Below are 17,707 nucleotides of genomic sequence, written 5' to 3'. Positions count from 1 at the left end.
AATGTGATATTTTTAGAAAAAAAAACAGTAATTTTAATAATGTGAAAATAAATTGAATATAATATTTACCCTAACAATTTACTTCTGATTCCTTTTTTTTTTTGGATCTTCTTGTAGATGGTTTTGACGACTGAACAACTTCAATACTCATTGTTTGTTTTCTTTTTTTCTATTTTGATTCAGTAACAAAATCAGAATCAGAATCAGAATCAAAAGGGGTTTCAACATTTTTCCCCTTCCTCTTCTTCCCCTTTCAATTTATCGGACTCACCCTTTTATTTGAGTCATTTTTTTTTCTCTTTTTGATCTTTCAATAGAGATGAACAACCCCTAGCTGGAGTTTCAACAATGTTTGACGGCGGTATTTGAGTCAAAATATTGAAAGATGGAGCATGAACTTCATCCGTAGAAGTTCCTTCGACTAATCGAGGGATCTTTCGAGGAGTTACAACCGTTTTCTTCGACATGATTTTGTTGAAAAAACTAAATTGAATGGAGGATTGTGAAGTTGGTGTAGTTTGGTGGTGAGAAAGATGTGATAGATGAAGGTAAAAGTGGGCTAGTGTGTTAATGGCGTGCAGAATTGGATGAGCGTGGGGGGAGGGGGGAGGGATTGACGTATGGGCAGTTTGGAGGGGGTTGGATTGACGTATGGGAAGTGGAACGGTAAAGAAGGAAACGTGTTGTAGGTGAATTCCTATATCTATGTAACTGATAATTTCAGATTTAAAAAAGGAACAGAAATAAATTTAATTACATATTATTAATTAATAAAAAAAAACATAAATAAATTAATCATTTATTAAATAAATGGAAATTGATTTTTAAATAAAATTAACTTTAAATGATATGTCATAACTCGTAAATAAATTGTTATAAGTAAGAATTTTTTAAAAGTATATTTAAAACCCGTAAAATTGACTCTTAAATGTGTATAGGACGTGATTTTTCTGGAAAGAAACATTCACTTATGGGCTCAATTGATAATGGTGAGGCCCACTATCTCTGCTTTGAAAATAGGGCCCAATGCTGACTACTTGATGGCCCAACATGGCATGTGAAATCTATGTGAATGCATGTTGTCTTGATCCTTACTATTACATGCTTAATACATTTTACTCCAAAGGACATAGTACATAAACGTGATATTTAAATTGGCTTTAATTGATATCTATATTTTTTAATTTTATATGTTTACAAATAAATATTTGAATTTGTATAGATCTATACAACTAGATATACATGTTATACATTTCATAATAAAAACTAATTGAAGTGTATCTAACATGAATCGTCATGTATGACGTATATGCCTAATGTTCACTTTTATACAAATTTAAGTATCTACTTATGCATACTCAAAACTAAAGAATGTAATATCAATTGAAATCAAGTTAAATTATACGCTTATCTATTATGCCCCGCAAATTTAAGCACCAATTCACTAGATCGCATGGTGGTTTATTTGGCGCATCGTTTCTATTTTCATGTTCGTGTCAACCATATTTAGAACATTAGATAAGTGTATAAGTAGGAGCATGGAAAAATAATTTCATATTCAAATGTGTGCAGTATAATAATAAATATGTTTTCCATCTCAATTTATATAACTTATTTTTTTTTCTGATCAATTTAAAAAAGAATGACATATTTCAATATTTGGTAACAATTTAACATTTTAATACCTATTTTATCTTAACAAAATTATTCATAAACACTCAAATATCTATGACTTATTTTAAACTTTATGTCAAGTCGAACAACATCACATAAATTGAGACGGAAAAATATATATCTAACAATTGTACTCTATCCGTCCAATACTAGTTAATCACTTTTCATTTTACATGGTGCTTGAGAAATCATAAATAAGAAGTTAGCTTTACTAATTCTGCCCTTAAAAGACTTTTTTGAAATTTTATAAACAAATGCGATCACTTTAAAAAAAAGATTATCTGCAAGGGTAATATAGAAAAAAGTTAATTAATGTAATCACTTCAGTAATGTGGACAACTAATATTGAGACAGCTATTTACAATATAATGGTCAATTAATGTGGAACGGAAAAAGAAGTATCATTTTGTATGCAATAATACTACATAGGTTATGGTGTAGTGGTGAAATTGTTGCATCCTTTAAAAAGGTCTCAAATTAAGGCAATGAATATGGAAAAAATTCTATTGAAAATGACACCCCTAACGATTTCTATAGTGCGCGATTCGAATTTAGACGGTCAGTTAGAAAAAAAAAATCGTTATGGGTTTGGCTGCTAGATACTCCCTCTGTCCCTAATTACTTGTCCATTTTTCCTTTTATAGTTGTTCCTAATTACTTGTCCATTTTGACAAATCAAGAAATGACAAATTCTTTTTACCTATTATATCCTCAATTAAATGACTAATTATTTTGAAAAATGTAAAACTTTTCATCCACTTTATAATTAAAAGGAGTAAAATGATAAATTTACTATGTCATTAATTATTTTCTTAATAAGTGTGTCAATTTAAAAGTAGACAAGCAATTAAGGACATATGGAGTAATTGATGGGATAGAAATGGCCCTTAACGGTCTAAAACAGTTCTGCAAGAAGATGGTAGACAGAAATAATAAGTGTGAACTGACAGGAATTTAATATACACATGTTGTCCTATAGTTGGTTCAGAATATTATGATTTTAGTATTATTTTTATTGAATTGGGAATCTCTACACTAGCGATGATAATATTATTTTTGTTTCAATGTGGAAGTATTTAACTAAATATAAAGTATTTCAAGAAAAAAATTATGTTTGTAATTGAAAAATTATAATTATAAATTATTTTATTAAGATAGAATTAAAAAAATAAATTTAATATTAAATATAAAAATATGTCATTTTTCTTTAAACTAATAAGAGAAAAGTATTGAAAACACTCATGAACTTAACACATATTATTGGTTTCATCTCAACTGCAACATGACATAGCAAGTGTTTTCAAATTCTTGTAAAAGCGTGTGCGTCTTAATAAAAAGCTAAGAGAAGTGTTGAAAACACTCTTAAACTTAGCAAGAATCTAAGAGTGTATTTTACTCATATTGTAAGATCTAAGGTGTATTTTAAATTCAGTTAGTCAAGTAAAGATGTGTTTTTAAGGATGTCAATAATTCGGAGATAAAACTAATAATTCACGTTGAATTTAAAGATATTTTCAATAGGGATAAGGGTCTGAAAAATACCCCAACTTTGGTCGAATTTGCTATTGCGATACTAAACTTTCATGTGGACCTATTACCTCCCTAGACTATTTAATACCGTATTTTAAACATATATATTTGCCCACGTAGACATAAAAAATAATGCAAAATTATAAATAGTAATGTGTCTACGTGGGCACATATATACCTTTAAAATACACTATTAAATAGTTCAGGGGGTAAAAAATACGATATTAAATAGTCTAGGGAGGTAATAAGTCCTTATGAAAGTTTAGTATCGCAACAGCAAATTCGACTAAAGTTGAGGTAATTTTCAGATCCTTATCCCTTTTCAATACTACTTCTCTTGACTAACAAACAAAAAAAAAAAGTCACATAAATTGAGGCATGAAAAATTACTAAAGCAAATACTTGTTTTAAAATTAATCGTAGCATAAAAATTTGAGTATCTTCACAACATTATAATACTTGAATCGACAAAGATTTTTGTCAAAACTTTTAATTAAATGGTACCAAATAATCTCCCCCCGAAAACGATTCGAAAGCTCCAAAAATTTATATTAAGGTTCTTTGAAGCTCTTATTAAACTTAAATAAGTTCAAAAAAGAATATTCATATCTAGCTTATGAACAATATTATTACAAAGAATATATGATGTCATCGTGTTACAAATTATTATTATAGAATATTTGGCCGAATTTTCTAATGATTGATATAAATATTTCTATATTATTTTTTATATATTGTAGACTATTTCCGTTTTTATAATGCCAAAGTTACGGCTAGTCGGCTAATACTTTAAAGATGAAAATAAATTATTAAAAACAGCACCGAAAAATTTAATAAATCAAGCATTAAATCAGTAACTTAGAGATTATAATCTACAAAATAAGCTTCACTTACAAATTTCATTCATCAATATAATTATTTGGAGAACATCAACCCAACGTGAGGGATGAAATGAAACACACAAGATAATCTCTTGCAAGAATAGGAACAAAAAAAATTGGTGGGCCAAGGTGAAATTTAAGGACAATAATACCATAGATGTCCAAATTAAATAGATAATAGTTGTTTGAATTTAATTCTATAGTTGTCTTCTTTGTATCAAAAATGCGCAGTCAAAATAAGTAGTCGGCTATTATTATTACTTTCAAAAAATTCACAGTCAGATCAGAGTCCGACTAATTTAAATTCGCATTACATAGGAATGAAAGCATTTTCTATCAAGAGATTCTCTTATATCCAGAACTCGAATTCAAAACTTTTAATTAAACGAAGAAATAACACAATCCACTACATCATATTCTTTCGTGACGAAAGTTCTTTTTATGTAGTCACTTATTGAAGGTCTAATTTGATGTTTGAATAAAGGACCTACAAGCCAAAGTAATATACTGTGCTAAATTGGAAGTATCACAAAAGAAAGTTACGCGCACTTATGGTAAAAACGGAGACATGTGATGACACACAACAAACTTATCATATTTTCTCATAATAATAATGTTTGGATTGGATTACAATAAAGTTAAAGTTTGAAAATTTAAGTTGTTGAAGTTCTTATTTTTAGAATTAAAAGGTGTGATTGAACATGTAATTTATTTTAATTTATTTAAAAAAATTATAAGTAAAAGTGAAAATTCATTCGAAAACTAATCTAAGCAATTTTTGGAAACTTGAAAGTATTTTTAAAATAAAATTTTAACATCTAGTCTTATATATGTAATCAAATGCTAGCTTAATTACTTCAAATGCTCATCAAACTTTGATTGGATAGGAAGAGATACACATTCTTGGTACAATTTATAAATTTATTATGTGGTGGTTTTAATTTTTTTTTTCCAGCTAACATAACCCGTTGTCGCTATAACTTTTGACATACCTTTTACACTTCGGATGAGCACTCTATAGTGAGCACATCGTGTGCATTAGATCAACCTCTACCGTATAATAGCCTGTAAATCACACAGAAAATGTGAATTGCACTAGATAAGTCTTATGCATCAGACTCGACTTAAAAGACATTAAGGAGGGATCGAGATCAGAAGACGACCTTCCAAATCAACGGAGTCATCCGAAGGACATGTAATGGCTTTTTATTGGCGTTTGTGTGTAGGCACGAGATGAAAAACTATTTTAGTGAAAAGAATTAAAGGAAGAAAATGGCCAACAATAGAAGTGCAACTCATCATTTCCCCACTCCTTTTGTCCTAACATAAGAAGAAAACGGGAATCAATTCCATCGTGGGCTCCAAACATAAGATAAAATTTGAAAAGCAAATGTGAAAGATCAAAATCCAATCCACACCAAGTCTTCTACTACACCACAATCAAAGCATCTCTTTATCTTTGTTTTTTTATTGTTTAACTCTTCCAATCAAAGCATCTCAATCTTTTACCAATCTATACTCCATGTTTGTTTTGACTTTGGACAAACCTTTTTCAAAAGTATTTGTTGATTTATTTTTACTCGTTCATTATTTTGAAAATAGTTTTTCATTTGTTTATAAGATATAAATTTTATTTTTTTATTCTTAAGAGTAATTATTTATTCTCCAAATTATTTAAAAATTAAAGGCTATATATCAGTTAATATGAATATTATAATAGAATATTTATATTTATTTCTTAAAGGATCTGTAAAGTTTAAAATAGACCTGCAAAAGTGAACAAAGGGAGTAATTAATAAAATGATAAAGTTTATAATATTTTAGAAAGAGGGTTGACAACTGAGTAGTATTTAACAATAAAGATATAATAGGTATAAATTAATAAATTATCTCTTAATTTTTAAGATTAAACAAGTAAACCGAATAATTATTTTAATATAATAAATAAGTAAAAATAAACAGAGCGAATACTTTCCTTGTCTCATATTAATTAATCATTTTATATTTTACACGATACTTAAGAAATTATAAATAAGATGATCAATTTTACTAATTTATTGTTTTAAAATATTGATGGATATAAAGATAATTTACGAAAAATATGCTTAATAGCATAGAACATATGAATAATAATTATTGTAATAGATACAATATTGTAATTAATACTTCTTGTTTCATATTAGATAGACACACTTGTTAAAAATATGTCTCATATTACTTGATCACTTATTAAATCATGATATAATTAATTATTTTTTTTCCATTTTACTCGTACAATTAATATGACCTTTGGAAGTTTATACAAAATTTGAAAATCTAAGAAATAAGAATTTCTTTTACCAATAGACTAATTAGTATGAACAAAGGGCAAATTAGTAAAGTTGATTAATCTAGGACTATCTTCGTTTATTTTTGGGAAAATGCATAAGTACCCCCCAAGCCTATGCTCGAAATCCCAGAGACACACCTAACCTTTACTAATGTCCTATTACACCCTCCAACTTAATTTATCTATAATATTCTACCCCTTTTCGGCCTACGTGGCACTATCCTTGAAAAAAATGTCAACAAGCGTTGGGCCCACAAGATAGTGCCACATAGGCCAAAAAGGGGTAGAATATTACATATAAAATAAGTTCGGGAGGTAATAGAACCTTAGTAAAGGTTAGGTATGTCTCAGGGATTTTGGCTATAGGCTGGGGGGGTACGTATTCATTTTCCCAAAATAAAGGGAAAATGCATAAGTACCCTCCCAGCCNTTTTCCTATTATACCCTTATTTACATTTCTTGAAAATTGTAAAAGTGTATGTTGTTTCCCTCCAATTTATTTCACTTTAATTCAAATAAGTGGTTGTAATTTTGAAGTGAAAAGTTCTCATAAGGGTAAAATTGTAACTTCACTGTGCTAATCATTGTTGCCTTAATCTGTGTGTCATTTCTAAAGTGGACAACTAAAAAGGGACGGAGGGAGTATGAACAAAGGGCAAAATAGTAAAGTTGATCAATCTAGGACTATCTTCATTTATTTTTATTTATCATTGTTTGATTTGACACATTCATTAAGAAAACAAGTACTATTGATATGTATTTTACACACTATCCTTATTAAATGATATTTAGGATTATGTCTTGAATTTTTTTTTGAAGAATAATATTTAATGTAAATGGTAAAACATGGAAAAAAATAATCGTCTTTTCTTTGATATGTCAAAAATAAAAATATATTTTAGAAATAAATGACAAATAATAATGAATAAAGAGAAGAATAATTTCTTAATTATCCTGAAAATAGAAAGTGCATCTAATATGGGACCTAGGAGTAAATTCTTGAAAAAAAATAAATTTCTAACTTCTAAATTTATTTAGACTTTCAAAGTGTATTAATTATAGAGGTAAAATGAGAAAAAATCAATTATTCGAGCATGTATTTTTAGTAAGATGACGAATGGAGGGAGTAATATATTCATCGGTTAATTATTTTTTTTGATTTTTCATTGATGTTTGATATCTATATTGGAGCCCAACTAAATTTGAATTTGCATTAGGAAGGGAGAGTAAAATGCTCCCTAACAAAGACGATTCCGTACTCAAGGAGTCAGACCTCTTAATTAAGAATGAATGAATATTTACAACTCCATCGCAACCTTCATTGGTCGTTAAGTAATTACTTATTAAACCTTCAAAATCTCTTGGGCAATGGACATGCAGATAGGGTAGGTAGGTAGATGACTGCAGGATACGGAGTGATGTTAAATGTGACCACCTAAATCCATCAATATGCATTAACGCCGTTACTTCTATAGCAAGCGCCAAGCAGTCCCCCACTGATCAACTCCCACTCTTTGCTCCACTCACTTCATTTCACTACTCTATTATCCACACTTGCATAGCTTCTTCTTCCTCATTCATGTCTACCATGGATTCCATCATTCATATCAACTACGTTTCATTAATTTTAGTGTTTTTGATCAGCACGGTAATGGCAACTTCTATCGGCATTAACTACGGTCAGATTGCCGATAATCTCCCACCTCCGGAGAAAGTAGTTCCATTAGTAAAGTCCATGGGAGCAACCAGAGTGAAGCTCTACGACGCCGATCCACATGTCCTCAAAGCATTTGCAAATTCTGGTGTTGAATTCATTGTCAGCCTCGGTAATGAGTATCTCTCCGATATGAAGGATCCTGCTAAAGCTCAGGCATGGGTTAAAACTAACGTCCAAGCTTATTTACCGGCGACGAAAATCACTTGCATCGCCGTTGGAAATGAAGTGCTAACTTTTAACAACACTGCACTTTCCGACAATCTACTACCGGCGATGGAAAATGTTTACGCCGCTCTTGTTAGCATGAACTTAGATAAGCAAGTGAGTGTAACTACTGCACATTCAGTTGCCATTCTCGAGACTTCGTACCCGCCGTCCTCCGGCGCTTTCCGTCGAGATCTTGTTAGCTGTGTTACTCAGGTGGTGGATTTCCATTGTAAAACTGGTTCGCCGTTTTTAATCAATGCTTATCCTTATTTTGCGTACAAGGCAGATCCAAAACAGGTGCAGCTGGATTTCGTGCTGTTTCAGCCTAATCAGGGGATTGTTGATCCAGTAACCAATCTTCATTATGATAACATGCTTTTTGCCCAAATCGATGCGGTTCACTCTGCTTTAGCTTCAATTGGCTACAAAAATGTCTGCGTCCAGATCTCGGAGACAGGTTGGCCGTCGAAAGGAGACGCCGATGAGCTCGGAGCTACGCCGGATAATGCGAGGAAATATAATTGCAATCTTATTAAACTTGTGAGTCAAAAGAAGGGAACTCCGTTGAAGCCTAACAGCAATTTGAACATATACGTCTTTGCTTTGTTTAACGAGAACTTGAAATCTGGCCCTATGTCGGAGCGCAACTACGGCCTTTTCAAGCCTGACGGCACACCGTCATATCCCTTAGGATTCGCCGGAATCAACGCCGGTGTCAGCACTAATAGCAGCTCCGGTAGAAGTCCAGCAACTGGCAGCGGTTCTACAACACCGACGTCGTGGTCACCGCAGGACGGAAGTTCCTCTCCCGGATATATGTCCATTACTTCTAATTCGGTAAGCATACATTTAGTTAGTTTTAGTTTTTTTTATAATATTTCAAATTAGTCTACACCGTCGTACGACGCCGACGCCGGTGCCGGCGCTAACACTGGAGTCATTTAATTTCAGGGGGGAGTTCTATTTTGCTGGAAATCCTGGATTCTGCAACTCCACATCATAGTGGGTTCAATTTTACTGCTATTTTCTCAACTGTAAACTCCATTATTGGAATTGCTGTGAAGTTCCGCCATTGTTGAGTACTGTTGTAAAAGCTAATTTGGGCGTTTCCGCCATAGCTAGTTGCCGTTTTATTCTTTGATTGTAGTCTTATTCTTTTGTTTAACGAATAATCGGCGGCTTGATTTGCTCTGCTGATGAGATTCGTCGGTACGCCGGAAAGTCCAAAAGATGACAGCTGCTCCTCGCTTTCCTCGCTGGCTTTGATGATGTACTTATTTTCTTCATGATAAGATTAGATCAAGTTGTAATTTGGTAACAATAATTTTGTATATTTATCTATTGCTACATTAATTTGTACAATTGTACTCCATGTAGTATTGTAGCTTCATTTCATCAATGGCATCTTTTCTTGTTTCATTAAAAATTAAATGTTTATAAACAAATTTTTAATTTACTCAAATATGTCCAAAATATTTAAAAATATCTGAAATAAGTTAATTCAAATGGATTCTGAATATCCATAACGCAATATAACTTCATTTGATGTGTGATTCTTTTGGTATTGTTTACTCAAATAAAAACAAGAAGTTGTGGTTTAATTGGTAATCTAGATTTAAAAGACATATAAATTGGGTAAATAAAAATTATATAAGAAAATCTTTTCTGGACAATTGTAACAGACAATTGATTCTCCAGTTGAAAAGCTTTAATTGTTCATTATTTTAATACTGTTGTTAATGTCGAAAACTGACTTCTAGAACTTAGTACCGTTGAACCATTTGTTTCAATTCTTTATTGACATTAATCCTCCCCATGACTTTTATATTCGTTGGAGCCGTCGTCATGAGCTATATTCATATGATGATCTTATATCTATATATAATAAATATATATACTTAAAAGTCCTCTTTTTGGATTAGAGTTGAATGATAATCATTCCTCCTATATTATAGTAGCATGTTTTTCTTTAAAAAAAAATATTTATTGTATACTAACTCTTAATTTAATACCGAAAGAGTTTATTGAATTATGAGAATATACATGTATCGGGTAAAATATCCTTACTGTATTTGACAAATGTTGATGATAAAGTAATTTTTGTAAGAATTCCTACAAAACATACTGTAAATAAGAAGGGAGGATGTAATATTTAATGTTTAAATGATACCTAAAATATGAAGTTGAAAGAGCTAAAATGAAACAATATTAAGATAGAGTGTCGAAATAAAAAATATTAAATTGCAAGCTAAAGGGACTGTATATGTATTTGGCCAAAGAGTATTTTTGTTAAATCTTTGTGTCCAATCAAATACTAAGGAATAGTAGTGGGAAGTGGAAAAGCTTGGGACCTTTGAGTCTTTAAATCCTATTCAGAGCAGCAACAGGTTTTGCTAATCGAAAAGGAGAAGGTGTGTTTACAGAGTAAAAAGGAGTGAGTTAGCTGAAGGTGACCATGCATATTTACTCTTGGAGAACTTTGACAGCTATTGCTTCATTGCCCCTTAAGTTATTCATGTCGACTCCGGCTGGTTTACTCTTATCCATTGGAATGTATAGTCTTACTAGGTTTGCAAATGACCTGGTGTGAAAAGTGATGTTACTAAGGTGAAAGTGGAGGAACTAACTTCCTTCCGTAATCAGAAAAGCTGAAGAAGTCCATCAATACGAAACATTCTGATTCCAGAATCAAACAGATAAACCAGCTTTATAGCATCTAGGATGCATGTGTTTGAAACAATGTTAGCAGTATGCCAGACTTTTCATGTTTAACTTTTTGTTGATCTTCGATTCCCATGAAGATGAAAACCTTTTTTGGCAGAAGAACAACGTTAACATGGGTTTGGGGATCTGATGAAGTTTGGATTAGTCTTTGTTAATTGTATTTGAATATGTATATATATATCTGAATTAACTTCTTCCATGCATGATTTCCATTCTTGCTGCAACTTTGTTGGTTTAGTATGCCTCAGTCCCGAACAAGTGAGATTAGCTATATGGATTCTCACATTCCAATTTTCTCCGTTTAAAATCATCTCAAATCAACATTGTAAAAAATACAAATAGAAGTTATACCAAACACACCTTTTATCTTAGATGTTTATTTTGTCAAAGGTATGTTAGGGAGCGCTTTACCCTCCGTGATTTCTCGGCGCGAATCTGAATTTAGTCAGACTCTAATGTGGATACCAGACACCAGATTGAAAATCAAAAAATAAATTGATGAAACATATATATAAGCTCATTGTTTGTATTTCCACGGAATAGAAGTATGCTTTAATGTGGCACCAAGAGCAGCAAAACCAATACCATCCATCATAAGTCAATTCAAAAGAATGTAAATAGAACAATTTAAAGAGTCGTTCTGCCAAGAGAAATTTTCACTTTTTTCGAAATAAATTTTCAATAAATATAAACAGAAATAAAATTGATAAAACAGACTTCTACTACTCTTTTCCACCAAGATAATTATTCCTTCACATGACTCGAACCCTCAATTAATAATAGAAATGTTCAACCACTTGACTAGACTTGATAATTAAGTTATCAAATTTTATATAAAATATAAAAATAAAAATAATTCCATTTTCTACTATTATTATAACTATGAAAATATATATAGTTAGACCCACAAATATAATAAGAGTTAAAATCAGAATTTGTTAAAATTTGAGGGATTAAAATTTAAAAGTACAAATTTCCCATCAAATAAAGATAGAACAAGAATTTATTTCCTAATTTGACTGAATTTGAAAAAAATCCAAAGTCCTTCAGAAACTATTTTATTTCCATAAATAATTCTTTTCCAAAATCAAAACTAATTCGGAAACCAAACCAAATAAAAAGAGATAAAATAATTTGTATATATATTCCAAATTCGAATGAATTTAGGAAAACAAAAACAATTATAAATAGAGGGGCGCTTTAATCGGTAAAAGGCACAGCCAAACAAATACAATTGTATAGAATATATAGGTATTTGTATAGAAATTGTATCATTGTTGTATAGAGTATGTATTTGTATTAGATGTGTGTAGATTAATATATTTTTGTATAGGATGTGTATAGAATATTTATTTGTATAAGATGTGCATAGAAATTATATAATTATTGTATATAATATGTATGTAATCGTATAGGTAGTGAATAGAAATTGTATAATTGTTGTATAGAATATGTATTTGTATAGGAATATAGGGTGTATAAAGAATATGTATAGAATATGTACATGTATAGGATGTGTATAATACATTCATGGTTGTATAAAACTGTATTTAAACAATCTTCAATTATCCATTTTGCTGTCATTAAGGAGGTGTAGAATGTCCTATTGATATCAAGAATTCAATCGGAGAGGCCATCTACTACATAAGCAGAAATTTATGTTGGTGGGAGCAACATTGTCCATTTCACACAACAAAAAATTGGAACGGTTTTCTTGGTGTATGAGTGATGTTACTAAGATGAAAGTGGAGGAACTAACTTCCTTCTGTAATCAGAAATTGTATTATTGTTGTATAGAATATGTACTTGTATAAGATACATATATAATATGTATTTGTATATGATATATATATATATGTAAAGAAATTGTACAATTATTGTACAGAATGTGTATAAAATTTGTATCATTGTTGTATACAATTATACTTATGTATAAATAATTTATTGTTGTTGTATAAAAGTTCTATATTTACCGTATACATATGGTATAATTGTATACGAAAAGAAGTATAGTTAATGTGTATATATTGTATTAAGAATGTTTATATATACGGCTCGTTCTGTTTTATCCCTTGGAATGTATAGTCTTACTAGGTATGCTACTGACCTTGGTGCGGTGAGTGATGTTACTAAGGTGAAAGTGAAAGAGCTAACTTCTTTCCGTAATCAGAAAAGGTTGAAGGAATCCATCCATAAGAAACATATTTCTGATAAGTGATACCGTAAAGGTCACTCTCAATCAAATCAAACAGATACACCAACTCTATGTGACTGAAACAAAATTAGCAGCATTCTCGTGTTTTGTTGGTTTAGTATGTCTCAATCCGGAACATTAGTAATATAATTTCATCTCAAACCAACATTATAAGTGATACAAATAGAAGTTATACCAAACACACCATTTATCGTAGATGTTTATTTGTGGGTATGAAGTTACCTAGGTTAGGGAGGGGTGGGATTTCTCGGAGCAAATTTAGATTTTGTCGGACTCTAAGCCGGAAAACCAAAAAAAATTTGATACAACGTATAAATAAGCTCATTGTTTGTAATTCCATGGAATAGAAGTATGCTTTAATGTGGCACCAAGAGCAGCAAAGCCAATACCATCATAAGTCATTTCAAAAGAATGTAAATAGAACAATTTAAAGAAGTCGTTTTGCCATGAGAAATTTTATTCACTTTTTTTTTGGAATAAATTTTCAACAAATATAAATAGAAATAAAATTGATAAAACACTCCTACAAAACAGACTTCTACTACTCTTTTCCACCCAGAGGAGTAGTATTCTTACTTATCTTCTGACATGACTCGAACTCTCAACTAATGATAGAAGTGTTCAACCACTTGACTAGACTTGATAATTAAATTATCAAATTTTATATAGAATATCAAAATAAAAATAATTTCATTTTCTACCATTATTATAATTATGAAAATATATGTAGTTAGACCCACAAATATAATAAGAATTAAAATCAGAATTTGTTAAAATTTGAGGGATTAAAAGCACAAATTTCCCATCAAATAAAGATTTAACAAGAATCTATTTCTTAATTTGACTCAATTTGAAAAATAGTGCAAAGTCATTCAGAAATTATTTTATTTCCATAAATAATATTTCTTTTGCAAAACCAAATCTAATTCGGAAACCAAACAAAATAGAAAGAGAAAATAATTTGTATATAATTCCAAATTCGAATGAATTTAGGAAAACCAAAACAGTTATAAATAGTGGGGCTGTTTACATAGGTAAAAGGCACAGCCAAACAAATACAATTGTATAGAAATTGTACAATTATTGTATTCAAATATATAGGTATTTGTATAGGTAGTGTATAGAAATTGTATCATTGTTGTATAGAATATGTATTTGTATTAGATGTGTATAGAATGTATATTTGTATAGGATGTGTATAGAATACTTATTTGTATAGGATGTGTATAGAATACTTATTTGTATAGGATGTGTATAGAAATTCTATAATTATTGTATATAATATGTATGTATTTGTATAGGTAGTGTATAGAGTTTGTATAATTGTTGTATAGAATATGTATTTGTATAGGAATATAGGATGAGTATAGAATATGTATTTGTAAAGGAATATAAGATGAATATAGACTATGTATTTGTATAGGATATGTATAGAATATGTATTTGTGTAGGATGTGTATATAATACATTTATGGTTGTATAAAACTGTATTTAAACAATCTTCAATTATCCACCAATTTGTTGTCACGAAGGAGGTGTAGAATGTCCTATTGATGTCAAGAATTTGATCGAAGAGGCCATCTACTACATGAGCAGGAATTTACGTTGGTGGGAGTAAAGTTATCTATTTCACACAACAAAATATTGGAGAGGTCTTCTTGATGAATGACATTGGTATCGTGATGACTATGAGTGATATTACTAAGGTGAAAGTGGAGGAACTAAATTCCTTCCGTAATCAGAAATTGTATTATTGTTGTATAGAATATGTATTATATAGGATGTGTATATAATATGTAATTGTATAGGATATGTATAGAAACTTTACAATTATTGTATAGAATGTGTATAAAACTTCTATCATTGTTGTATACAATTATATTTATCAAGGGTGTATATGTATAAAGAATATATTATTGTTGTATAAAAATTGTAAATGTGCTGTATACATATTGTATGAAAAGTGATTATAAAATTATATGAAAACCTACTCTTAAATGTATATTTAATGTGTAGTGTATATATTGTATTAAGAATATTTATATAATTGTTAATGTATATATTTTATAATATCCCAAAGTTTTTTCTTTATCAAAGGAAGTCAAGATCAAAGATGGCACCAAAGAAGAAAATGTCCAAAACTTGAAATAGTCTTCACAATTGTCAAGCAAGATTCAGAAATAATATCACACATTTGACAAAACCTATACGATATGTTCTCAAACAAATTTATTAGCAGATGACAATTTATGTATTTTTCGCGTGTTGATAGTTAGGGAGTCTTATTATAGTATATGATTTCGTACTTATGGAACCATTTTGTTATGACATGATGTAGGCTCTTTTTTCATCAAAGTATATATGTAGTTACTTTATGATACATGTTGGTTAAACATTTTGTCTTATAATTGCTTTAGGCATAACACATAAACACCTTACTTTAAGGGAAAATTATGTGTATAAGCTAACATATAATAGTTAATTATTTAACATAGCTATAGTTTGTCTTAATTACAATCCGCGATCTACTTTTAGTTATAATTATGCGGCTCAATTTTTTAGTTTTGTATAATTCACACGTTTGTATAATTCAGAATTTGTATAATATAATTTGTATAATTGTTTACACTTTTGATATTTGTAATTGTATAAATTCGTTATTTCGAGTTTATATAAAAATAATTGAATTACACAAATGTACCCGCGAATTATATAAATCAGTGAATTAAACAAACGAGAAGCTTAAACTGTAGCTACAACCCGTAAATATGCAAACTATAGCTATGGAGCATAATTAAGTTTATTATAGGGGTTATTTGCGAAAGTTCCTCTTTTTTTAACTTAGCATCAACTAGCTTTTATGTTCTTTGTTTTTTTATATGCACAAGTATAGACTTAAACTTGTATAAAGTTGAACTAGTAGACACATTTCCTACTTGACATTGAACCTGGGATTTAAATTTGCAACCTAAAATAATTCTTGAGCCATTTTTGAGAATTTGGTAGATTGGAAAGGAGAGGAAAAAAAGATGGGATTATATAGATGTTGATCTATTACTTGTATTTGCACTTTCTGGTATCTGCTGTTATTTCTTTTCTTGTCAGAGTGTTGCTGATCATCAATACCATAATAAGTCATTTCAAAAGAATTATGCATGTAAATAGAACAATTAAAGAGTTGTTTTGCCATGAGAAATATTCACTTTTTTCAGAATAAATTTTCAGCAATTATAAATAGAAATAAATTGATAAAACATTCCTACAAGACAGACTTCTACAACATGTTTCCATCAGGAGGAGTAGTATTCTTACGTATCCTCCAACATGACTCGAACCCTCAATTAATGATAGAGGTGTTCAACTACTTTACCAGACTTGATAATTAAGTCATCAAATTTTATATAGAATATTAAAATAAAAATAATTTCATTTTTCTACTAATATTATAATTATGAAAAAATATATAGTTAGACCCACAAATATAAAAAGAATTAAAATCAGAATTTGTTAAAATTTGAGGGATTAAAAGTACAAATTTCCCACGAAATAAGGATAGAACAAGAATTTATTTCCTAATTTGACTCAATTTGGAAAAACGTGTAAAGTCCTTCCGAAACTATTTTATTTCCGTAAATAAATCTTTTTCTAAACCAAAGCTAATTGGGAACCAAACCAAATAAAAAAGAGATAAAAATAATTTTTATATATTCCAAATTCGAATGAATTTAGGAAAACAAAAACAATTATAAATAGAGGGGGCTCTTTATCGGAAAAAAGACACAAACAAATAAATACAATTGTATAGAAATTGTACAATTATTGTATAGAATATGTGTGTAGTTGTGTAGGTAGTGTATAGAAATTGTATAATTGTTGTATATAATATGTATTAGTTTTATATATATATATATATATATATAGGATGTGTATAGAATATTTATTTGAATAGAATATGTATAGAAGTTATATAATTATTGTATATAATATGTATGTATTTGTATAGGTAGTGTATAGAAATTGTATAATTGTTATATAGAATATGTATTTGTATAGGAATATAGGATGTGCATAGATTATGTATTTGTGTAGGATGTGTATAGAATAGTTATTTGTATGGTATGTGTAGACCTAACAAAAGGCTGAATTCAAACACACCCAAAATTCAAGAGAATCGTACTGAAATCAAGAATTTGATCGAAGAAGTCATCTGCTACATAAGCAAGAATTTATGTTGGTGGAGCAAAGTCGTCCATTTCACATAGCAAAATATTGGAGAGGTCTTCTTGATGGATGATATTGGTATCATGATTGGTGATATTACTAAGATGAAAATGGAGGAACTAAGTAATCAGAAACCGTGTTATTCTTGTATAGAATATGTATTTGTATAGGATGTGTATATATATAATATGTATTTGTAAAGGATATGT

At 29.7% G+C, this 17,707-nt stretch overlaps 2 protein-coding genes across 4 annotated transcripts in view; both read left to right on the top strand.

Moving 5' to 3' along the window:
• The window catches only part of LOC125861830 (uncharacterized protein C119.09c-like), a 436,566-nt gene that overhangs the window by 399,763 nt on the left and 19,096 nt on the right, over window positions 1-17,707 (top strand). The window contains exon 1 of one of the 3 annotated variants that reach the window (XM_049541710.1): window positions 11,727-11,731. The exons of the other annotated variants lie outside the window; for them this stretch is intronic. The gene's annotated coding sequence lies outside the window, so the exon portion shown is untranslated. Of the gene's footprint in view, window positions 1-11,726; window positions 11,732-17,707 lie in introns of those variants that run through there. 3 annotated transcript variants of the gene reach the window in all.
• Window positions 7,886-9,737, top strand: LOC125861818 (glucan endo-1,3-beta-glucosidase 11-like). Its single transcript, XM_049541696.1, has 2 exons — window positions 7,886-9,175; window positions 9,290-9,737. Exons 1-2 carry the CDS (start codon window positions 7,994-7,996, stop codon window positions 9,374-9,376), a joined length of 1,269 nt encoding a protein of 422 aa, XP_049397653.1. The 5' UTR covers window positions 7,886-7,993; the 3' UTR covers window positions 9,377-9,737.

This window comes from Solanum stenotomum, chromosome 4 (assembly GCF_019186545.1).
Source record: "Solanum stenotomum isolate F172 chromosome 4, ASM1918654v1, whole genome shotgun sequence".
Classification (NCBI taxonomy): Eukaryota; Viridiplantae; Streptophyta; class Magnoliopsida; order Solanales; family Solanaceae; genus Solanum; species Solanum stenotomum.
Note: the sequence above shows the minus strand (reverse complement) of the source record. Positions and strands in the feature narration are given on the sequence as shown.

Bases quoted from the DNA above. Each gene is read 5' to 3' on its own strand.
- LOC125861818 (XM_049541696.1), top strand. From the start codon at position 7,994: ATGTCTACCATGGATTCCATCATTCATATCAACTACGTTTCATTAATT. The intron at 9,176-9,289 runs GTAAGCATACAT...ATTTAATTTCAG, and splicing joins TGTCCATTACTTCTAATTCG to GGGGGAGTTCTATTTTGCTG.